We start from the raw sequence: 24,878 nt of genomic DNA on the forward strand, positions 1-24,878 counted from the left end.
TAAAATACAAGTATGAAAAAGTTACTGCTGATGTTTTTGACTGTATGTGAAGCAGGGACACAACATTTTCATCAGAAACTAACAGAAGAACAATTTTGACATGTTATTCCAGTCACTTTTAGTCTAATGTGGTTATTCCCCTTGATCCCATATTTATAATCTTAAACTAACAATTTAATAGATTCTGAGGCCAGAAGGGACCACTGTGATCATCTAGTCTGACCTCCTGCATAACACAGGCTGTAGAATTTTCCTGAAATAATCCCTGTTTGAACTAGACTATATATTTTTTAGAAAAAACCCATTCAATCTTGATTTAAAAAATACTACTGATGAAGAATCTGCCACAACCCTGAGTAAATTGTTTCAGTGGATAATTGCCCTCAATGATAGTCTTCATCTGGAGAATCCATTTCCTTGAGTTACTTAAAACAATAATCTAATATACAAGAATTTAGGAAAAGGAAAGCTTTTCCCCCCAAAACATTTAATCCTTATTATCCTTCTTTTGGCTAAAGTTATTATTGGCTCATCAAGGTATAACCAAAACTCATGAACCACAGAAACAGAATATACAATGTTATTTTTGTCTATAATTGGTATCTGCAAAAGGCATTTTTCTGGACTTGGAAAACTGCAGAAGCGTGACAACTTTTTAGGAGTGTTTTACCAGCAGACACTTTAGTTTGAGCAAATTAGAAGTTATATTAGAGACATAGGATTAAAGCAACCCTGTAGATGCTAGATGTGTGAAACACTCTAAATGCTTAATCCTATGAAATATTGGACCTAGTGTTTAACCTGGTGAAGCAGGCATTTTGGAGAACTGAGCCTCTGGGACAGGGGAATGATATACCACACAAGATTCTCCAGGAATATTTTACTATCTGTCAAATTTCCTCTGAACTTCACACCATAAAATTGTGACTTAAGAAGATTTATGGAGTTTTTGGCCACCAAGTCCCAGCTATGCTGATTATTTATTAGTGATAAGAATACCATTAACGTGCCTCTTGTAACATATATTTCCTTGTATTTCTCAATTCTGTTCTTTGATCAGGTAGCCAACACTGTGTAGGCAAGGTTACTACTAGCTACTGATTAACTTTGAAATTATAACATGTCAGTATTGAAATTACAATCAATTCTTTTATGAAGAGAAATACGAAACACTAGCCATACTTATGTCACGAATTCATGTGGCTGAGTTAACAGTTAGAGAGGAAAAATCAGATCAAACTGAGTTGCCTATGTGAATAATTAAACATCCACAAAGAAGTTACACTTTTCAAGGCTACACAGGTAGAAAGATTTCTGAGCCTGCATGCGACTTCCACCACCAATGAAAAGCAACACATTTTGCATTGTGTCGTGGGATAGAGGAAGACATTAAATGAAATAACTGGTGATGTCAAAATTGAATAATAACCTCCTCCCACTCTCTCTCTCACACACACACTCAATTATTTAAATCACTCAGGCCTGAATCTAAAATGTGCCTGTGCAACCATCACATGACTTAAGTCAGGTGAGGGACCCAATAACACAGGATGTGGAGCTTAACTATGCAAGACATCAAGCAGCTACCACAATTGCTCATGCAAATTGTTATGTGTATGCCCAAATGAAACTGTCTCACTGGTAAAGTAAATATGAAAAAAATGCCTCTCTTATATGACACTGTTAGTTTTACTGCACTGGTCTAAGGAACAAAGATCAAAACTGCTTAGCCAAATATCTGCTCGGTTCAGTTTGCCAGCTGATCAGAATGCAGAATTCTCAGCTGCTATACTAGAATAGCTACATGGCATTATACACTACTGTCCTCATTTACTGAGAATGAAATTCATCCCAGTTTAGAAGCCTTTACAGGGCCCTATGCACCACCAAAGCCTCCACTAAATACAGTTTGGTGTTGGATAGGTGCTTATATGGACCCTCTGCACAGGATGAATACATCGTAATAGAGTACAAGCTATTTATTAAGATGACTCACATATGCTGAGCATCTGTTACAGTTGTGTAGATCTGATACATTAACTGTTAATTATTTTCAGACTTCTCTCTTGATGTTGATAATGGGAGAGTTGGAGCCTTCAGAAGGTAAAATCAAGCACAGTGGAAGGATTTCCTTTTCTCCACAAGTTTCCTGGATCATGCCTGGAACAATCAAAGAAAACATAATATTTGGTGTGTCCTATGATGAATACAGATATAAGAGTGTCATCAAGGCCTGTCAACTAGAAGAGGTCAGTCTTAAAATAAAAATTCTCTTATGATCTATGATAGGTCACATGACTCAAACCAGGTCGGGGACCCAACAATCCAGGGTATGGAGTTGAACTAAGCAGATATCCTGTAGCCATGGTCAATTCAGAAAACTCAGCAAGGGCTTCTTACAGTCAGGGTTTGCCTTTGTTCAAGAAGAGGATGTACCTTATAGATTAATGCATCACTGACTCCTCTTTTTACACCTCTGGATAGGACAGTTCCCTCCAGTTGAGCCAACTGCTCTCCCCTTATGGCTTCACTCAAGGCAGTCTCTGCACAGAAGGTGGAAAGCTGTGGTAGCTGCATTACTTGGAGAGCAGGGATTAACCCTTCTTTAGCTAGTCAGTGGATGGGAGGTACACATCCTCTCTCACAGGCGCTCTCTCTGTGCTGTCACAAGCACCATTGTCCTGTCACAAGAATCACAATTAAGTTGCTGTTTCTAGCATACCAAAGGCAAATGGGATTACTGGAGCAGAGACTCCTTCCAGACAAATAGAAAGGGAAGAAAAAGGGGAAGATGCCTTCAAATGATTTCTGCCCAGCCCACTCAAATGACTGCAACTGAATGTACTATTTATTGTGATCAGTTTAGCCAGTGACAATCACAAATTACTTGCTGTCAGCTAGAAGAGGTCAGTATTTTAGCTTTGTTTGTAAGTTATTTGTAATTGTTCAGATAACTCATCATGCAGGCAAATTTAACCATGTGTGTTTGTTATCACTGCATGATTGGGTTCTCTAGTCACATGGTATGATTAAAGACACGGGGCCTTGGGTTCTGTTGGAGAGGGTGGGACTAGAGTTGGAGTTAGGAGGAGCTAAACCATCCAGATTAGAGAATTTTAGGATATTTTAAACCAGGGGATGGGGAACCTGCAGGCCGGATCCTACCCGCTGCTTCATTTCATCTGGCCCATGGCAAGTCTACACGGCACGGGACGGAAGCCCTGAGCCTGGGCGCTCCCCACGGACCTGGAGCCATGAGCACTGGCTCGCCCCGCTGAAGGGGGAAGCTGGGGTTGCCAAGACGTTAAAAGTCTGTTCGGCTCCGCGCAGCTCCCAGAAGCGGCTGGCATGTCCGTGTGGCCCCTAGGTGAAGCAGTGATCAGGGAACTGAGGGAAGCTCAGTGTGCTGGTCCTGCCCCCAGCTATGGCCAATGGGAGCTGCAGGGGCAGTGCCTGTGGGCACAGCACAGAGCCCTCTGGCCCCTCCGCCTAGGGGCTGGACATGGCAGTTGCTTCTGGGAGCAGCATGGAGCCAGGGCAGACATGGAGCCTGCCTTAGCCCTACTGTGCCACCAACCAGGAGCCGCCTGAGGTAAATGCCACTTAGTGGGAGCCCGCATCTCCTGCCCCAGGTCGGAACCTCCTCCCACACCCTAACTCCCTCCCAGATCCTGCACCCCTACCCCCCACCCCAACCCCCTGCCCCAGCCCCCCCTCTGCAGTCCAAACCCCTTGGCTTCTATTCCGGAGCCCCTTCCTGCACCCTAATCCCATCATTCCCAGCCCCATCCCAGAGCCCACACTGGATTCCTTATCTCCTCCCACACTCCAACCCCCTGCCCCAAGCTGGAGTCCCCTCCTGCACCCTGAATCCCTCATTTCTGGCCTCATCCTGGAGCCAAGGGGAAACCCCAAGCCTCCGCACCATGCCCCTACCCCCGCCATGAGTGCCGGCTCACCCCGCTGTGGGGGGAAGCCCCGACCCTCCGTGCCCCTCTGCAGATCTGTGTATGGCCGCAACTGTTTTTTCCTCTGGGCCAGTGGCCCCTGATAGAAAAAAGGTTCCCCTCCTGTTTTAAACTTTGCCTTTTTTGGCATTTGAGTCTGGCCTTCCTTGAGACATCACTGCTAGAAAAGTTAGGCCACTATATAGTTTGATAGAGTGAATTCAGACTTCAGTTTAGTTTTCTCTTGCCACATTCACACAAAGGGTTTATGTGAAGGCCTGGCTGCAAATTTTCCATCAAAATATTCTTTGACAGAAAAGTGGGTTTTAGGCTAGATGACTTTTTTGGGGCAAAAGTACCTGCTTGCCATGGAAAATTATTTTTTGTCTAAATATTTCCCAAAAAACAAAAGATTGTGGCCAACAATGGGAATTGTAGTTTGCTCTTTGTTTCCCCATTCTCCCCTATGGGCCAGGATCCCCAGCTGGACCACATCTCCCACAGAGCAACACGGTCAGAGACTCCAAGTTGCATGGTTTCCCCTCACCAAAAAGGGGAGACTCTCTGTTGTATTACGGGAGATGTTGTCCAGCTGAGGTACCTGTCCACAGAGGAGAATGAGGATCAAACTACAACTTCCGTGAGGCACTATAACTCCCATTTTCAGCAGGAAACTCAAAATTTCCTGTGCAAGATTTCAATGGCAACTAAAAGTTTGTTTCCCCAGAGGGAAGAAATGTCAGCTCTATTAGTGTATGTATTCATGAACCCTGTGCCAGTCCCCTGTTTTCTGTCACCAGTTGGCATTCACAACAGTTATTGCACAGACAAAACTAGTAATTGTGGGCAGTTGCATGTGCACAAGCCCATAACAGCCTCTGTGCCAAGGTTGTTATGTTAGTGCACACAATGACCAAGGAAACTAATGACCTGTAAAGGGAATTACAAATGAAGTAATAACTATCAAAGCAAAGGAGGGAGAAATAAGTCATCATGTGCACTGTTCAGGGCCCATGCAGATACCAGGAGTCAGCTCTAACATGGACACTAATGGTGTAGCTTTGTCATCACAACCCAGTCCTTTGCTAGAGGCAGACCCTGGTGATCTTTTGCTCAGAAAATGCAGTCTCTTTGCACATTGTGACTCAGATTAGGGAGCCTTTTTGAGAACAGGGAATGCGGCACAGAGTATTATTCAGGGAAGGATGATGTAGGGAAGGACCACATATCCAGAGAAGAGTATTCTTCATGGTTTTTCGTCATCTCAGAAAGGTTGATGGTGGTAGCAATGTGACACTAATTCCTGAGAAGGGAGAAGGAAAATTGGGCTGCTCACAAAATATTTACGTCCACTATATCTTAGTCTAATTTGCTGTTCGTGATTTGAGATAGAAATGTTTCTGTTCCTTGACTGGATGACAAACTTTATAAGCAGTGGGAAAGCACTTTTGGCATGAAAAACAAATCACTTTATTAGTGCTGATCCCTTCAACCAGTGCTTCCTATTGACTTCAGACTAAGAATAACCATTCTGCAACATTCATGTGAAGGTGTTTGCATTAATAGAAGCAAACAGAAAGGGGAAAATATGATAAGCTATTTGAATTTGAAAAAAAATATTTGTGAATAGTTTCCCCAGCTGCATATGAAACTGTCTAAGCCCACAGAGTAAGCCTATTATAAAAACATTCACAGTAAGGTCTGATGCCTCTTATCAAATTTTCTACCTACTTTGGTTGTTAAAAGCCAAACAATCATATTTTAAATGTGTTTATTCTTTCAGAATGGATCTAAGTACCAAAATGTCTTTATAGAAAATGGAATTAACAACCTTTACATATGATTAGGGATAGCCAGAAATTCCAGAACAGCTGTTTATTGAATGAGAAAAAAATGCTTCAGGATGATGAGTATGGTAATAGCGGAGCCTCTAGGACTGTACGAAAGATCCCAGGAACTGTGTGAAAGGTCTAGAATCTCAGAGCTACTCAAAATTAGAAGGAGTGATACAGAGCTACTCAAAATTAGAAAGTGATACTGCTACTTATGGGCTTAGTCTATTAGCAGGGAGTTTCCAGGGAGGGACACCACATGAGTTTTGTGAAACACTAAGCAAACCAACTGTGGAGCCCCTGTGACCAGAGTTTGCAGGTTCTGGTACGCATAACCTACACAAACAGGACCCAGCAAGGTTGGCTCAGGTGAGTTCTCCCAGCGCTGTTGTTTAGAGATGGTCAAATTTTCATTCAGAAATCTTTTTTCAGTGAAAAGTTTTCATAGAAACAGAAATCTCCATGAAAAATGAACATTTTCCTCAAAATAAAATAAACAAATAAATAAATGGGGATTTAATTGAAAAAACCCAAACCCTAAAAACTATTTTTCCCTCAGCTGAAAATAGAAAATATTTAAGCAAAAAACCTGAAAAATTTAGATACTATTTTTGTTTTGACAAAAAAATATGTTCATTAAAAATTTTAAACAACAATATTTTTAAAAAACAGCTTTACTATTTTTTTTAACTCTTATAAAACTATTTACTGGGAAAAATGTCTGCATGACGTGCTCAGTTTTGCTATTTTTCCACACCAAAACTGCCATTGATTTCAATGGAGAGTTGTGGGCCAGATTTTAAAGGGCTCAGCACCCAGCACTCTTCCTGACACTCATGGTCAGATTTTCAAAAGAGCTCAGTATCCAGTGTAAACTACTGCAGGATCAAGCTCCTATTTAACATCCAGTTCATAATTGATACATTGAGGTGGGCTCCATGTGCACCATATGTTTCTTGCTGCTGTCAGATCATGGTTCCAGACAAGTGTTTTTATCACAGTGAAACACAAAAGTGTATTTTGTAAAGATGTATTGCACTAGAGATTGTCTGTATTTATTCCACCCAGCTTCTAAGTTCCTCACTCACTCAGCCTTGTCACAAGACAGGGCTCTTGTTTTGATCTATATATTGAAGACAACAGATATTTAAACTAGCTTAGCAAAGTCTTTCTTTAGGTCATACATTGAAAGTTATTTTCTTTTAGATCCAGTCAAGCAAGAAAACAATAGACAGTCTGTTTTAAGATAAGAGGAGATTACTGTACTTTATCTCCATGCAGGGTACAATTAAATAATAAAGTATTTTTTATAGGTTTAAGGCCTTACTGTATATGCCACTGATACTCAAAGAACAGCCTGAGTTTTGATTAGCAGTTTGACAGGAAATTTATTAAGACTTTCTGAAGAAGAGGTCCTTGCTTTGTTCCATGCTAGGCCTTCTGCCACAGGCTGCTGCATGAGTCCAGCCTTATAGCTGTTGTCAACACAGATCCAAGAACCAACCCGTTTTCTCTGTGAGGGCCATGCTGTGCATCCCCTACAATAAAACAGGAAATTCCTAGAATGATGGGAAGGTTAACAATACTGGTCAGCCTCATGACTGCCGACTGCTCTCCATCCCATGGGTGCCAACTGTTGAATCTAACCCATATCTTTTAGGTCTCTAGCCTCTGGAGCTAGTGCTAGTGAGGTGAGCAGCCGGCTAGCATTAGAAAAAGTGTTATTAAATAGTTCCTGTCAGTAGTTCAAGACACTGCCTTGAGAGTAAAAAAAAATGAGCAGATGTCTTCATAATGGCAGGAGGAAGCTTTGGCACCATGTGGATTCTGAACAAACTAGCATTACACTATGACCAGGGAAAAATCCAGCAGGAACTCTTCCCTCACACAGTGTCCTAGTCTTATCAGTCACCTCTTCGGTCTTCCTAGCTTCTACAAAATTTCTGAGGAAACACTGTAGAGAAGATTAAAAATGATGAAAACCAATGTTAATTCCCTACCTACAGCCTCAGGTAAATCTTTTAGGGCTCAATTGTGTGCTTAAGGCAGAGCCCTGCGTTTGGTGGGGATGGTGTGGATCACCCAGGAAGTTTCTGCCTGTGCTCTGTCATACCCCTTTATGAATGACCAAATAGTCCATCTGACTGAGCGAAGGGGTCGCAATTGTTTCTGGCTGTTACATAGGCTATGCAAAAGGGGTTGGAGGTGATGGTGGAGGAAAACTCATCTCCTCGCTGCACATCTGCAGAAGGGTCAGTCTGAAGGCTTGTCTGCATGGGAAGATAGCATGCAGCAAGGCAGGGTGTGAATCTACAGCACACCTGCTGTCTATGCACTAACTCACTGTGTGGACACTGCCACAGCACTGTGAAAGTCCCAGACTGCAGCTTAGCATACCTTATTTTGAAGCATCAGTATGCTAAGCCATACACCAGGACTTTCAAAGCACTGTAGCGGTGTCCACAGAGTTTAGTTACTGGTGTGCTGTAAATTCACACTCTGGAGTGCTTGCTAACTTGCCAGGTAGATAAGCCCCAAATCTAGCCCTCAATTACAGTTAAATGAGATTTTACTCCAAATTCATGTTCTCATTGACACAACACTCTTGGGGAGGAAAAAAGCCATTTCCTATATTTGATCCAGAGGAGTGGAACAATACAACTTGTTCCAGCTCCAACAAGCAATGTAGATGTGGAATGATCCCTCTCCTTTCTCCATCATGTCCAGACCTCTTAAGAAAGTAGCATGATAGAGTGCACATTTAAGATCCACACCAGCTTGTTCCAGAAGGAAAATGAAGTGACTGCTAAATAGAGTCTTTTTCTTCTCTTCCCCAACCTCCATCACCTAAACTCTAATTTATGTCTCAGATCATTTCATTTAAGTAAATAGTATTGTAAGTGCAGAATTTGGCCCTTGGCACCTGCTAGTGCATGGTATTTAATGATTTCAGTGGGAACACAAGGTGCTCAGCACCTTGTTGGATTCAGTTCTTTGTTTTAAAAACATAGGTTTGATTTTTCATACAACAGAAATTGCTTTGGCATTACTTTGTCTTATTTTTAAAAAGATTTAAAAATACTGACCCTAATTAATAGGACAGATCAAAATTCAAGTAAAAAATCTCTGTGCATGAACATTTAAAGAAAAAGCCAGTACTACATTTACTCTTCATATCTCTTTTGACTGGCATTTAACCTGTTTTCTAAGAATTTATCATTTACACCCATTTGAGGAATTACTGAAAACGTGTGCGGTAACTTTATCTCAAAAGTAATTATGCATAGATGGAAAATGCAAGCAAATAGTTCACATAGCTTTCCAATATTTTAGTCTGTCCAAGAATAAAATGTTCACTGTATAGGATAGCAGGAAATCTTTATTTTGAGGGTGGAGCATTTCGTTTGTTAGATTCTGAATTAGTGCTTATGAAGTAAAAGAAGTTCCATCTTGTAGTACCTGTTGCACAAGAGTGTTTCTTGATAGAACAAAAGAGTATTTAGATTGTTTCTTAAAAAAAAAAGTATTCCTGCTACTTTATTATTATTTGTTGTTTGTGTTCCGGAAGAGTACACATCCATCATAAAACACAGTCCCTACTCTAAAACTCTTGGAAAGCTTTCAATTAAAGTTATAGAAAAGGAATGAGAAAAAAAGTGACTTGACTTTATTTTTTCCAGTGAGCTCCCATAAGGCCATAAGAATTCAGAACCCTAGAAAAGGACACTATCTATTCTAAAGAACTCTGACTGAATATACTGGCCTGATAATTTGGCAATGTATGTTTGTATAGCCTCTAGCATAACAGGATCCTGGTCCGTGAATGAGGCCCCCAGGTGCTACCATTGTACAAATAATATAAATAAATAAGTTGGGTAGGAATTACACTATTGCAGAATCATGCAAAATACAGGCCAACATTTATTTAGGCTGGTTCTGTACAGATTAAGATAATTTTGTGATAAAATTGGTGCATAAACTAGGGCTAGTGGAGCTTAAGAAAACTGTGCACGGGGCACTGCCTATCAGTATGCCTAAGATATTTGCTTTACTTTTGTATGCCTATGTCTTAAAGTTATTTGTAGTAGTTTGGGGATTGTTTGATAAGAATAAGGTAGTTCAAAGCACCACCATTCATGGAATTAGAACGAAAGTATGTGATTTTTATATTTGATAGTGGGATGTGTCAGGTGAGCTACAGTTGCTCATGGGACCAGTTGCCAGGGTCTTGATTTCCACCTTACTGGGGTATTTGAGTCTTTTTGAAGCCTATTAAAATATAAAAACCCAAACCTCAGTTCAGCTTTTAAACTGGGAGTTCCAAATGCTTCCTATGGCCTGATTTCTAAATGACCTTAAATAAGAAGTTTGAGTCAATCAAGAAGAAACTTTTCCAGCTAGCATTGTCCCTCCTCAATAGGGGTTTGGGGTTTCTAGTGCAGGCTGGCCTCGACTCCTCCCAGCACATCCCTCGTAGTGTAGTGGGGGATTTATGGAACTGATCACAGCTGGCACAATTTGATTTTTTTAAAAGATAAAAATAAACATCTACATTATCAGTTAAAATTAAATTTGTATTTTTATCTATTTAAATTTTCACAGTTGCAGGAAATTATGGGGCAGGATCAGACAATTATTTAATGACAATAAATGTGAGATTCAAAAAGTTAAAGCTTTGTAAGCATTAAAACACAAACTGTCAACATCCAATGTCAAAATATACAAAGTAAATATCCTTAAATCAAACTCTAATAAGTTCTCAGTCAGCATTTTTCTTACTTTCCCTGTCTATAAACTTTGATTATCCTTGATGGGAATATTTTTTTTGGTGGGTTTGTGTGTGTACAGTGAAATCGACTTTTAACCACATTTACTGATAAAAATCTAATCCTTCCAAGCAAGAGTAGGCCCTGAAGTATGCTCTCCCCTACACCAGCATATCTCAAGTGAGGGAGGACATGCCGATTACCTCAGTATTTCCCCTTCCACTTTAGGGAGGACAGCATTGGGGCAATGCTAGTGCAGAATAGTTCTTCTGTGAAATGAGTATAAATGTAACTAGTAGCTTCCTACAGGGGCTCAAAAGGATGTTTTCCTTTAACTAATGAAACAATGATAAATGATTACCAGTTACTTTGAGATTTAAATTTATTTGTGATCCTTTCAGAGCTCACCAGCTAACCAGCCATGAAACAGGTGGCCAGATGAAGATCACTAGTTCTAGTGAAGGCTCATCAAGGAACAGTTGGGCCTTGTAGGAAGTGGAAGTGTTAGATAACATATGTTAACAGCCTAGTGTAGACAAGGCGGTGTGCTTTTAACACATGTTAAACTGGTAGAGTTAAAGGACCTTTGAAGTGAGAGTCCCTACATTTAAGGTTCATTAGTTCTTACTTTGGTAAGAAAAATAAAATGAACCTGAGAAAGAGATGGAGTTCTCAGAGTCAAGACAGCAGGAATGTAACCCGTCATTTTCCCTATTAAAAAAACAATCAACTTATCACTTTTAAAAAGAGTGTAATAATTCACCAATTCCGGAGCCCATACTGGTCTCACCATCACTCTTCAATTTTTAGTTTTAAACTATTTGAAAGAGAATGAACATATTTTTTTTGCCATGATGTCAATCCATTCTGTCTCCGCACAGGTGGTCAATGTGTCACCCAAAGCCATAATCACAAATTGCAACCTTCTTAGCTCCTAAGAGGCTGACACCCTTAAAGTAAATAAGCTACCTGGTTTGAGAGCTCTTAGCTGCCCACAAAGATAATGTTTAACAGTGTATACAAACAAAGGCTGTGTTTCATGTGAAATCAAATTATAAAAAGAAAGACAGATCCTACCTTTCATTGGGTTGGGTCACAGAGGATGGAGGCTGATAGAGTATCAGAGTCAGATTCTAAGCCAGAAGGGATCGTTGTGATCATCTAGTCAGCACACTTGCATAAGGAGCATCTTCTCCATTCCTCGTGTGCAATTGGCATGTTTTGTTCCTTGGAGCTTAAAGAAATGCTAGGAGAGAGCAAACACAAACATGCTAGCCTGTGCACCACATTCCTAAGGGTATGGGATCCAATGACTAGGGTTAAGATTCAGCCACCAGCTGGCTAGTTCATATGCTGCAGTGAGTAGGATGTGCTATACAGGGGTGCAAGTTCAAATTTTAGAGGAGCAGCAAAATGCATCCCACCACGTATCCTCCTTAATCTTGAGGAAGCCTACTGGCTGGCAGAACTCTTGCAGCAGAGGACACATCTACCGGCATTTCTGCTTCACCTTGCAGAATTTTCCTTGAATACAAATAATCTACAAGTGGGTCATATGCTGCATATTCTGAACAGTTAAGATTACCCGTGGCAGAATACTAGTGCACAAAACATTAGTGTGTCCAGTTCTGGTGTGCACACTTCAAAAAGGATGTTCACAAACTGGAAAGGGTTCAGAAGAGGGCTACAAGAATCAGTCAAAGTCTGGAAGACATGCCTTACAATGAGAGAGTTAAGAAACTATCTACTTAGATCAGTGGTCCCCAAACTGTGGGACATGCCCCCTTATGGGAGCATGGAGGAACCTCTGGGAGGGTGCGGTGGGGTCCAGGCCAGCCTCCCTTCCCTGGGCCACTCCCGCTCCCAGCTGTGGCCCCAACCGCTGCTCCCAGCCTCTGGCCCTCTTCCCAGCCCCAGTGGGGCCCAGAAAGATTACATTACAGGGAAGGCGGGGGTGCAACAAAAAAGGTTGGGGAGCACTGATTTAGATAAACCAAGAGAAGATGAAAAAGTGGTTTGATCACAATCTACAAGTATCTACATGGGGAAGAGATTTCTAATAGTAGATGGCTCTTTAATTTAGCAAAACAAGCCAAGAAAAAGGCATAAGATGATACAGTAGCTGGAAGATGAAGCTAGACAAATTCAGGATAGAAATAAGACACACGTTTTTAACAGTGAGGATAATTAACAATTGAAACAAACCATCTCTGGGTGTGGTGGATTCTCCTTCACTTTTCAGTCTTTAAATCAAGGCTGAAAATATCCTTCTAAAAATAAATGCTCTAGCTCAAAAAAGTTTTAAGCTTGATATAGAATTTACTGGGTGAGATTTTATGATCCTTCTGACCTTAAAACCTATTAACTTTAACTTCTTCCACTCCCTTCCCCCATTTTATTTTATTTCAGCCTTGTTATATACATTTGCAATTACAGCTTGTTGATTCTGCAGAAAGCATAAAACTGCACATTTCCCCTGGTCATTAAACTATAAGCAGTCTTTAAAATTAAATGGATCTGAACAAACCCCAAATTTTGGGGCTGTTCAACTCCAGAATGAAACCTCACCATTCAGGCTAATGTCTGCTTATCAGCATTTCTGCTATAAACTTAGTAACTAATAATTTTGAATGCTTCAAATTTGTGTGTGTCCAACTTGGAACATGTTAAAGGGGCCTGATTTTTAGAAAGTCCTGAGCATTTCCCTAGTGAAAATCAGGTCCTTTTAAGGTGACTCAAATTGGGCACCCAAAGTCACCAGTCACTTAAAAAAATTGCTCTCTTATTCAAATAAAAAAGCCTCTTGTGCTTCCTAAGTCCTGCTGCTGTGGCTCATTAGATTTGTATAAAATAATTCACAGAAAGTTCACGATCCAAATGCAGGAGTTTTGTTTCACAAGAGTTCATGACATTTAGCTGGAGTTTCAGGTCCACCCAAAACTCAAGCAAATGCTGGCAAAACTCACCCATTCCCTAATGAACTTTTCCTTTGGCAGAAGATTTTTAAAGCAAGAAATGGTGGGTATGTTCAATTTATAGACAGTACAGTCAGATTAAGGGAATTAAGTCTGATTCAAGAAGTGACAGAGAAGATAGGACAGCATCCAAGATAGTCTGCTCAGAAACTCGTGCCTTACACAAGGAAGGAGGGCAGGGAAGACTGACTAGAATACAAAAAGCATTTAACCAAATAATATCATTATGGAATACTACAAAGTGGAGCTCTCGGATTTATTTTATTGCTAAGCAAGTGTTTTATGCTCAAACTTTCACAGGTTATCACAACCTTGAGATAAACTTTACGAACTGGGTATATTCCTGTCTTTTGAGTCAGTGTTTCTCCTTACCCACACTTACGAAACAAGATCCTCCCCTTGTTGGAGCAGCTTTCTGCCACGCCACTAGTGCAAAGCTATCCTCAGCCCAGCGAATCCAACCCATAGAGAGCTCACCTGCATATGGGGATCTTCCAACGACCTTCTGGGACCTTCAGGCCATTGGCAGGCAGCTCAAGTTAGGGTAGCCAATTTACACCAGGGAACCAGACTGGTGCAGAATGACCTAGGCTTGAAAGAGTGCAAACGTGGCTTAAACCCACTGGAATAGATTGGGCCTATTTTATAGCACCCTCCTCCTGTTGAACCGAGCTTTACTCTACTGAGTCAGCTCACTCCCTGGGCTAACCCTTGTCCGTCTTTCTGAAGGAATCCAGGGAAACTATTTTCAGCTGGAGCAGTTTCTTTAACTGAGCCTTCTTAACAAACACAGTCCCACCTCCCCCAGACTCTTACTTCAAAGTCTGTGTGAGCACAGCAGTCCCTTCCCCAACCTCTCATACCACTAACTCCCATAGCAAGTTTACCTGGCTCTTGTCTCAGTCCTCTATGGCTCCCCAGTAGTCTCCCCTCTTGTCTATCTGGTTTTCTGAAGCAGTTCCTTTCAGTAGTCGCGCCACTGTCAGTACACTGGACACAGCACCCAGGCACTTCCACAGCCCCTTCCCTCCCTCTCATTGCTGCTAAGTAATTCCACCTCTTTCCTCAGGTACAGGGGGTGAGCTAATCAGGCAGCTGGGCCAGCTCCAGGCCTATGACCCCAGAGGAATGTTATCCCTTACTCCTTCACACCCACCGGTGGCTAGATCCTGCTGAGTTGTGCTGAGCAGTCCTTGGCTACAGTGGAGGATCTGGCCTATTGTGTATATTCTCTGCCTAATAAGAGGTGTCATTATAGTTTCAAATCCACTGCAAGCCCATCTGCTTAGAGATGGGCTTCAGTTGCTCAGTTCCAACTGAGATCCAAACGTTAAGGGGTATTAAATCTGGGAGTTTGTTTGGGCCACATCTCTATTTCTGTGAGATATGAAAGGTTTATGTTCTTGCTGGAAATACAGAAGTCATCATGTGAGTGAGCAAACAGGCAAGGGAGTGTATTTTGCTTGTAACTAAAGAGGAAAATGATTACATTGAGTGGAATAGTGTTCCAGCTCCTTCTTGAAATCCTTTGCTTCTATTTCAGCTCAAATATACTTACAGATTCCCTAAGGCATTTCACACAATGGGGCCTGCACTATGATCTTTGTAGTTGTTGGGAATACTCTTGAGGTTTGCTGTGCAGAAAACAGCTGGCAGAGAGAAAGAGGAAGACCACTTCCAAGAGGAAGGAGGGGGAAGAAAAGAAGGGGAATATATTGGGTGGGGGCGGGGGAGAGAGAGAAGGCAGAGTGTGGAGAAGAGAACACAAAGGAAATTGGGGAGAGTGGATAGAGAAGTGAGAGTATGGAGTATTGGTGAGAATAAAAAGAGAGAAGAAGAGAAAGTGAAGAGACCTGGGGCGGGTTAGAGAAGAGGAGAGTGAAAGGAGAAGAGAAGAAGGAAGTCAAGAGTATTAGAGAGAGAAGAAGGAAGTGAGGGCGAACTACAAAGAGCAGACAGTGGGGATGGCTGAGATCTCTGCTCTGTTCTATCATTTGCAGGGTTATTTTATTTTAGGGGGTCTGAAAGTTGGCAACCCAAAGTTCAGACCATTCAACCCCTCCTCCCTTAATCACCCACAGATGTAACTGAAGTCACTGGGAACTGCAGGGGCTCTGTACTTCTGAATGATCAGGCTGCAGGTTTATCAATTTGGACAGCCAAAAATGAATGTATCCAGTAGGAGTGGATACTCCATAATTATTATACATTTATATGTTGTTCAGCATCAACAGGTTAAATTCATCCCTGATTTGATTCCACTTTCTTCAGTAAAGTTACACCAAGGATGAATATGGCTCAATACTATATGTTTTTTGCAGTAGCTAATGTATGTTCCAAACAACTAATGTGTGTCACATTTACTTTAATTTTTTGGTTTGTATTTGCCATTGGTAGCTACCTCTAAATGGAAAAGTTGAGTAACTAGGATTGATTTAGACAAAACATGAAATATTCTGCTGACTCCATTGAAATCAAATTAATAAAACACTTGTTACCTGTGACACTCCCAGAGTAGAGCCCCCTGTCTACTCTGTGCTATAATCTCCTGTGCTGAAGATTTCTTTGACAGTGTAACACAATAGGTGTCTCTGTCGAAAAATCTCTAATGGCACAAAATATTTTGGCAATGGCACAAAATGGTACCATATTATATTTTATGCACAAACAGGATGAAATCTGGACACCATTTAAGTCAATGGTTGTTTTGCCATTAACTTCAGTGGCTATATCTACACTGCACACTGCGCTTGGGCTTTGATTCAGGTTTGAGCCCAAGCCTGCCTTCTGTCCCCACACAAATCTGTCTGACTTGGATCAGCAATCACTCTGGTATCTGGTCCTAGGATCTGCTGGTGGGGTGGGTCAGAGCCCAAGTCCCCCTGGGACTCTGGTCCAAGCACTGTCATTTTGCAGCGTGCACACAGCTCAAGATGCACACCTGAGTTAGAAGGTCTGCGTAGTGACGGTTGGATGTGTTAGCACAGCTGTGAGACCCGAGTCTAGCAGTTGTAAGCCTGTGTTTACAATGCAGTGTGTACATAGGCCCCGACTGCATGGGTGCTCTGGGGCTGGAGCACCCACGGGGAAAAATTAGCAGGTCTCCGCACCCACCGGCAGCCAAGCTCCCCCTACCTCTTCCCCGCCTCCTCTCTTGAGCGTGCTGCATTCCTGCTTCTCCCCCTCCCTCCCAACACTTCTGCCCACTGCCAAACTACTGTGCTCCAGGAGGGAGGGGGAGGAGCTGGGGACACAGTGCACTCAAGGGAGGAGGCAGAGAAGAGGTGGGGTGGGCTCTTGGGGAAGGGGGTGAAATGGGGGCAAGGTGGAGGCAGAACGGGAGTGGGAAGAGGCAGGGTGGGGACTTGGGGGAAAGGGTGGAGTGGGGGCAAGGCTGGGGGCATGGAGGATGAGGGGGGTTGAGCACCCACCTGCAGGAGCACAAGTCGGCACCTGTGAGTGTGGGTGCTCAAGTGCGGGCTTGGGAACCCTGTGTGTATGTCTACATTGCAATAAAAATCCTGCCGCACCAAGTCTCAGAGCCCAGGTCACTGAACTCAGGCTCATGGTTCCTGGACAGTGAGGCTAAAAATAGCAGCGTGGACGTTGAGGCTTGGGCTGAATCTCAGGCTCTAAGACTCCTCTATCTCCACAGCAGAGCCCAGGTTTCAGAGCAAGCCTGGACATCTATAGTGCAATTTTTAACCTCACTGCCTGAGCCCATGACCCCGAGTCAGATGATCCAGTGTGGATGTATCTTGAGTCCGCAAGCCTGGGTCTCACAGATCCAGGTTTACAATGCAGTGGGGTCAGACTTTCACCCATAGTGTGCAATGGAAGTTCCAGTAGATGCCACAGTTCTCTGGCTGGTCTCTACTGCAAGAACAGTAGCACTAGGAACCAGTAACTGTATTTTCGAATGGAACCAGTAGGAACTGGGGGGTGGGGGGGATCAGCTCAAATAGCTAGATATATAGATACGCAAATATCTAATGGCATAAGGGAGAGACATAAAGGTTTTATCTGTAAGAGCAAGGGATGGATGCACTATTCATGCACGGGCAGTGAAGCCCTGATTGAGCTATGCAGGTCATCCTAAATGAGTGCCTATAAAACCTGTATATTGTGGCACCCTAAATACCTCATACATTATAGATATACTATTTTTGACAAGTTTGGAAATGTTTTAAAAATACATTGGTGCTATTTTTCACATCTCTCTGCCTGTAAACTCAAGTATCCATATTGTTTACAGGAATTTGACTGTACAGGTCTCCATGAGGGAGGAAATAATAATGCCTCTCTTGTATAGTGCTTTTCATCAGCAGATCTCAGAGTGCTTCACAGGAGGTGATCAGTATCAGCATCCCCATTTACAGATGGGGGAAGGAGGCACAGGCGGGGTGAAGTGACTTGCCCAAGGTCACCTGACAGGGCAACAGTAGAGCTAGGGATAGAATCCAGGTCTCCTGAATCCCAGTCCAGTGCTCTATCCACTAGGCTGTACTGCCTCAACTTCAGAACATTCTATTACCCCAAATAGCTTTTTCCATGTATAAGTATCTTGATTTTTAAAGTCAGATATTTCCAAATCTTCTATGGTGGGAAGAGAAAGCTATTATTGCATTGAAAAACTGGGAGTCTCCCCTTTCCTGAGGTACCAGGCACCCAATTTCTAGGCCGTGAGATGTGGGGTGTTTAATCTGTCCCTGAACCAGGACTGAACAGTATTGTTCATTCTATCCCCAAGGCCAGTGTTAATTTGCAAGGGAGGAAGAAGGAAATACTTTCCTGGCATGTTATTTTATTTATTTGTTTTCATGCCTGTTGGAGATGTCTCAGCAGTTTGGAATGTTAGAAATCGTTCAGAGGAGAATGATGAATGGTTACAGTCACAGGTAAGGTGATCAAAGGCACATTGTAAAGGGAGACCTGAGACTCCTGGCACAAAATTAATATCTAGAGGTGGGCTTAAGCCAGAACACTGGATCTAAACAGCCCTGAAATCTGGGGGTTTTGAAATCTAGGTCTGAATTTTGGGGAGTAACCCAGTCTATCTTAACAAGGGATAGTTTTTGGGTTGCCAGTGTATGAACTGGAGATTGATTTTCCCTAGCTTTATCCCATTGCTTAATTAAGAAGTCAGATGCTGGTTGATTTAATCAGTCAATATAATAAATATTCAGGCTGGTACCACAATGAGACTTATTCTTTCACCTTCTCCTCCCCCTCATTGTCCTTATAAGGAAAAGGTCAAGCCAATTTTCTGAATGAAGAAAAACTTTAAAACAATAACAACAACTACCACCACAACCACCACTCTAGTCCCACTCATTCAGAATGCAATAGGCATCAGCTTTCATGTTTCAGAAATAATAATAGCATAAAACAGAAAGAAAATGCAGCATAAAGGTTTCAGTTTTGTACTAAAGAAAAAGCAAAGTCTCCTGGGTTCAGATTCTCCCATGTTTTCCACTCAAGATTCTGGCCATACGTGGCCAGTGGAGAATTCCCCTTGCAGAGGAGAACTTTCCAGTGGTGTAAAGCTAATGGAGGTGGGGTCAACTACTGATGGGTGCAGGGTTCTCCCCAGTGTTAGGCTTCTCAACTGCTCCAACTCTAGAGCCGGACAGCGTAGGATCAGGGAGACACAAATAGATCCCTAGTCCTTCCCTCACCCCTGCCAATCATGGGAGGGAATTAATCCCCCTGTTTTATATTTGTTGATTTTGTGTTTTTACCACTGACCATTCATCAATTCACTTAAATAAGAGATAGCCCAAGCTGTAAAGTTTGGATCCCAAACCCATTGCAAACCTCCCCAAAGACAAGGGCTTTGGGGATCTAGGGTATTGGAACCACTGTGGGTATGGACTGCCCTGAATTTTGCGGTGTTGAGATCCAAAGTTTGGTTCATGATCTTCTCTAACTGCAAACACACATTTGTCACTCTTCTTTCAGGTAGGAAATGTACATAAGTGGTTAGAGGTTTAGAATTAGATTATGTAAAAGGTCCATTCTTTACTTCTGGGGAACTAATGTTTAAGACTAATATTTGCTCATAAGACTTGATAAGCTTTTGGTGAGCTCTGAGGTAAATAAACGTTTACATTTTAATTACTCATTTTTGAATAAGCAAACAATGAAATGAGCAAACAAAGTTGTGTGATCTTACAGTTATCTCCATCTAAACTCTCTATATGCATTTCCTTTTGGTTAATTTGCAATTTGTGTCATTTGAATATGGAAAATACACATCTAATTTTTAAAATCTTTTAACAGGAGATTTCAAAGTTTCCTGAGAAAGACTATACAGTACTGGGGGAAGGCGGAATCACCCTGAGTGGAGGTCAACGGGCAAGAATCTCACTAGCTAGGTGAATATTTTATCATCAGAACGGCTGACACGTCACATTTGGGAAACATAGTTTGAACACTGTAATTAAATGTAGACCTAATTCTGCCATATAGATATATGTGCATAACTCCAGTGGGAGCTGCATTTTAACATCAGAGATCAGATTTTTGCCCTATGACAATACAGGCATTTAAGATACATCTATATGTTCATTAATTTAGTTCAGAAATACCCAGAGGTTCAGCAAAAGATGAAAGTTTCCATAGTTAACTGATACTGTCAGTTTAAAGTTCACAGCATGAAATGTTGATTGTCTGAGCACCAGAGAAATGCTTGTCATGTGCAAATAGAAATATGAAATATTTCAGCAATTGTCACCAGAGGGTCTCAAAGAGCTTTACACATTAAATAATTGAGAATCATAATGCTCTCAGAGGTTGTCAGATATTGTCTCCATTTTCCAAACAGGGAAACTGAGGCACTGAATGGTTAAAGCCCACATTGTCAAAATAATGCTGACTGATTTTAGATGCCTGGGTTGGGTGAATTTTATGAAAGGCCCAGGGCCTGATGTTCAGAGCTGCTGAGCAGGGCCGGCTCCAGACCCCAGCGCGCCAAGCGCGTGCTTGGGGCGGCGTGCCGCGGGACGGCGGCAGGCAGCTCCGGTGGACCTCCCACAGGTGTGCTTCGGTGGAGCATCTGCAGGCATGCCTGCGGGAGGTCCACCGGAGCCGCGGAACCAGCGGACCCTCCGCAGGCACGTCTGCGGGAGGTCCACCGGAGCTGCGGAACCGGTGACCACCAGAGCGCCCCCCGCGGCGTGCCGCCCTGCTTGGGGCGGCACAATTCCTAGAGCCGCCCCTGCTGCTGAGCACCCAAAAGTCTAGTTAAAGTTAATGAGAGCTGTGGGTGGCCAGAACTTCTGATTAAACAGGCCCTACGTTTCTCAGTTTGGCCATTCAAAATTAGTGGATATTTTCAAAAGTTCTATAGCAGCAGACTAATGGGCACAGGCAAGCTTATCACACAACACTAGGCTCAAATTCAGTCATATGAGTTAAGTCATAAGTTTACTTTAATCATTCTTGAAATCAATTAAGTTATTTCATCAGGAAGGAAACAAATCAAACAAACAGTTGAAGGCCAGCTGCTAAAAATGCATGAGCATTACAAAAGAAATAACCAGGGAGTTGGACTGTTCTAGTGGCATGATACCACCACATGGCTATATCATCTGGGATTGATGATAAAAGCTCCTGCTCCCAAGGAGACCAGGGTGTGTCAGAAGAGGTGTACTTACTTTCTAGGGGCAGATATACATGGTCTATTCAGTAAACTGTGATACCTGATTTAGAAAGTAAAATTAGCATTTTCTCCAAAGCAGTTCTTCATTAACCTTCTAGCTTCAGGCTAGGTACTGTATTATAAAAGGCTCTCAGAAGGGAGAGGGAGACAGGTGAAAAACAGTCACACTTACACAGTTATTTAGAATCAATGTAATAAAAGCCATGTCACTGAAACCTAACAGAGCAAAACAGCACAATATAATACTCAAAAGGTAGCAAACAGTTAGAGAAGAGCCTGAGTCAGAGATGTTCAGCTCCAGGTCTGGATCTAGACCCATATTTCTCCAAAATGGTTCGATCTGAGGCTCTGGTCTGAAACCACCTGGCACGTAAGAATTCAGTAGTATTTTAGGAAAATCTGCTAGACAGTTTTCCACAAAGCTGTGATTTTGTACTAAATTGTGGCTGGCTTTTGCATGTGTGCATAAAAGGGATAGGTGCCGGAAGCGTTCCTCTCCTTCACCCAGAGGGGCAGCCACAACTGCACTCTCAGCAATCAGAGCGCAAGACCTGATCCCCGGAAGTGGCTCAAACCACTTCAAAGGAAACAAAGCAAAGACCTTACCTCCTCTCCACACAAGCCAGCAAAGAGATCCCTCATAAAGTAAATGCACAGTGGCTGCACTTCCTAGGACTTCAGTGTCTCTCATGATGTCCCTAGGGCAGTGAAATTATGCATCTCCCTCCCTACATAGGGCTGTGCTTTAAACATTCATTCAATGAAGAGACAATCCTCCCAATAAAATTGTTGAGGAAGAATTTTGTTTTTAAAGATACGTATGGTTTGTTTATTTCCCCCCTTATTTAAGATTGACTTCTATTAAATAACAATTAAGGATTAAACTCAAAGAAATATCATATTTGGTATAACAGAATTAAACCACCCAAACTAGGCAATGTACCCTTTCGGGAAGCTGCAAAGGAATAACCAGGGTATACAAGGTGGGTGAGGTAATCTCTTTTATTGAACCAACTGATTACCTCACCCACCTTGTCTCTCTAATATCCTGGAACCAACATGGCTACAACAACACTGCATACAGGGGAGGGGACGCAGACTGGATTCTCAATTGTTCTCCAGAATGTGAGCTTTCCTTAAAAGAAGCCTCTAGCTGGTGTAGTTGTGAAGAAAAACACATTCAAAATATGAAGCAGTGTAACCAAACGCAGTGATGTCTGCCTGGGTTTGCAGAGCCTGAAGCAATAGCTCTGACATGTGAACTGCCTCATTCATTTTAGTGGGTGCTAATTCAGATTCCAATGATGATTAGTTAACAATTAGGTAACAGTGTTGAAATGTAAGGTACACCAATGCTCAAAACACACAAGGCAGAAGCAGGATCATATTATGAAGACATAGACCAGCATTTCTCAAACACTGGGCATACTCCAGTATGTGTGAGGTAAAAGATGCATATATTAAGACATGGAGGCCTTTAGAACACTTGGCAGAATTGCAAGTAGGCAGAGGGCGTGGTTAATTCCATTTTCCTGAAGGGGGCATGCCTCATCTTTCAAAAGTTTGGGGAATGCTGAACTAAAGTATAAACCATTCAGATTTCCATAAAAACTATCAGACTGATTAAATACCTTCCTAAACTCTGTGTACAGCCATATTTATAAACTTCCAAAGGAACTCTGGTCAATACCTGGAATGTCGTATGATTGACTTTATCAATCTACTGTTGTGTGATCAGCTTGCCAATAGGCATTAGTCTTCAGCTGTATAATTATATATTTAAAATAAAAAAAGTCACAAAGACAGTATAGGCAACATTCAATATATAGCACTGAGCTGAACACTACCATTAATGTAGGAAGTAAGTTATAAACTCGCCAACCACTGAAAATGTCAAGAACAGTATGATTACTGTGCAGTCACTACATCAAAATGTACAATAAGTGAATTCAATCATAATAGAAGGTCTTTCAGTAAAATTACCTATACTATTGGCAGAGTGTACTATTAATGTTTTTAGTGGCTATATGTTTTTCATATTATGTTTGTTCAAGATAACTGTTTAGAAACGTTAAAAGATATTTAAGTGCTTTAAATGGAAGTAAAATCCAATTTTCAGGGTTTTCTTGATTATTTCTTTGTACTACTTATTTATAGTGTCATGTTTTACAATCACACATTAAGACAAAGGGCCTGCTCCTGCTCCCATTGATGTCAATGGCAAAACTCTTGTTCACTTTAGTGGGGGCAGGGTTGGGCCCCAGTGTCCAGTTCAGGATCATTACAGTCTAAGATTCTGACCCTGCAAATACTTAGGCACTGCTGAACATCAAACATGTGAGAAGTCCTACTGATGTTAAGTGGCTGTTTTCAGGATTGGGACCTAAGATTCTCATATAGGACCTTGCAGTCCATTTACTATAAAGTACTTTACAAGACTGAGCTTTATGGTCCCATAATTCTGTAAGCCTTCTGCACAGGACCACCCAGAGGATTCAGGGGGCCTGGGGTCTTCGGCAGCGGGGGGCCCCCGCTGCTGAATTGCCACCGAAGACCCAGCACTTCGGCAGCGGGTCCCAGGGCGGAAGAACCCCCTGCTGTGGGTCTTCGGGGCGGGTGGGTCCTGGAGTGGAAGGACCCCTCGCCACTGAATTGCTGCTGAAGACCCAGAGCGGAAGAAGCTCCGGGGGCCCGGGCCCCGCGAGAGTTTTCCGGGTCCCCCGGAGCGAGTGAAGGACCCCGCTCCAGGGGCCCCGAAAAGCTCTCGTGGGGACCTGGGGCAAATTGCCCCCCCCCTTTGGGCGGCCCTGCTTCTACAGAGAAAGAGCTTGATATCAGTGGACTTTGGAACAGGTCCATAATTCCTGTTAAACTGAGCAAGCATCCTACACACACGGCGCTTGCAAGAGCAGGTCTTAAACAGGTCTTTAAAAGACCCAAACTAAAAGACACAGTAAAGGTGGTTGTGCAGTTTATTTTGTTTACATGGAATTCCATGAAAAATTACTTTACTATGCAAAATACCCTGCTACAAGGAAAGGCTTTATTAAAAGGTGAATTATAAACCTATTTAATTCTGAACACTGATTCCCTGTAAATAAGCAGTCTAGAGTTTTATGTCTATTAATTACGGCTCTTATGAAATTCAATTTTAAAAGCATGCTTTTTAAATTAAACTTAATTTGAACTGGTAGATAGTAGTGAAAGCTAATTTCATTTCCATTTCCTCTGTTTAGAGCAGTGTACAAAGATGCTGATTTGTATCTCCTGGATTCTCCTTTTGGCTATTTAGATATTTTAACAGAAAAAGAAATATTTGAAAGGTACTGTATTTTTTCCAAGGTTTGTTTCTGGGAGTTCTGTCAAGCAGCACGATGCAAAGCACAAATCAAAGAAAGAAAACACTCCCTCCTCTGTTTGTCACATAATTTGTATTAATATGCCCAAAATATAGAAGTGGTCAAAATGATACATAGTTTTTAGGAATGATTTTGGATGCTGTATCCAAAGCTATGTGACAATACATCATCTTTTGGCTAGCAGGCATCGGATACTTATTAAACCTGCCCATATAGTAATTGGACATATTGTAACTCCTATAGTTTATTCATCCCCAGATACAGTTATATATTCTCTGTCTCTCAGATTACACATACAATATTATAGTGAATGTGTGCACACATGACAAGTGCTTG

The 24,878-nt window shown here is 42.1% G+C and overlaps 1 protein-coding gene and 1 long non-coding RNA gene across 4 annotated transcripts in view; one reads left to right on the forward strand and one right to left on the reverse strand.

Annotated features, from left to right (window-relative positions):
• CFTR (CF transmembrane conductance regulator) overlaps positions 1 to 24,878 on the forward strand; it is a 131,777-nt gene that overhangs the window by 39,765 nt on the left and 67,134 nt on the right. The window contains exons 11-13 of the mRNA XM_039510409.1: positions 2,058 to 2,249; positions 19,803 to 19,897; positions 24,420 to 24,506. Coding sequence (XP_039366343.1) covers positions 2,058 to 2,249; positions 19,803 to 19,897; positions 24,420 to 24,506 — 374 coding nt within the window. The remainder of the gene's footprint in view (positions 1 to 2,057; positions 2,250 to 19,802; positions 19,898 to 24,419; positions 24,507 to 24,878) is intronic.
• On the reverse strand, positions 1,965 to 14,541 carry LOC120388552. 3 transcript variants are annotated; one of them, XR_005590587.1, is made up of 4 exons: positions 14,408 to 14,541; positions 13,998 to 14,111; positions 11,623 to 11,791; positions 1,965 to 2,160 (listed from the first exon to the last, which is right to left on the reverse strand). It is a non-coding gene; the product is annotated as an uncharacterized LOC120388552 (long non-coding RNA). The 3 variants fall into 3 exon arrangements; XR_005590586.1 differs by lacking the exon at positions 14,408 to 14,541 and having other exon boundaries at positions 13,998 to 14,230; XR_005590588.1 differs by lacking the exons at positions 1,965 to 2,160; positions 14,408 to 14,541 and adding an exon at positions 7,079 to 7,317 and having other exon boundaries at positions 13,998 to 14,237.

The sequence above is a fragment of the Mauremys reevesii genome, linkage group 1 (assembly GCF_016161935.1).
Source record: "Mauremys reevesii isolate NIE-2019 linkage group 1, ASM1616193v1, whole genome shotgun sequence".
In the NCBI taxonomy this organism is placed as follows: domain Eukaryota; kingdom Metazoa; phylum Chordata; order Testudines; family Geoemydidae; genus Mauremys; species Mauremys reevesii.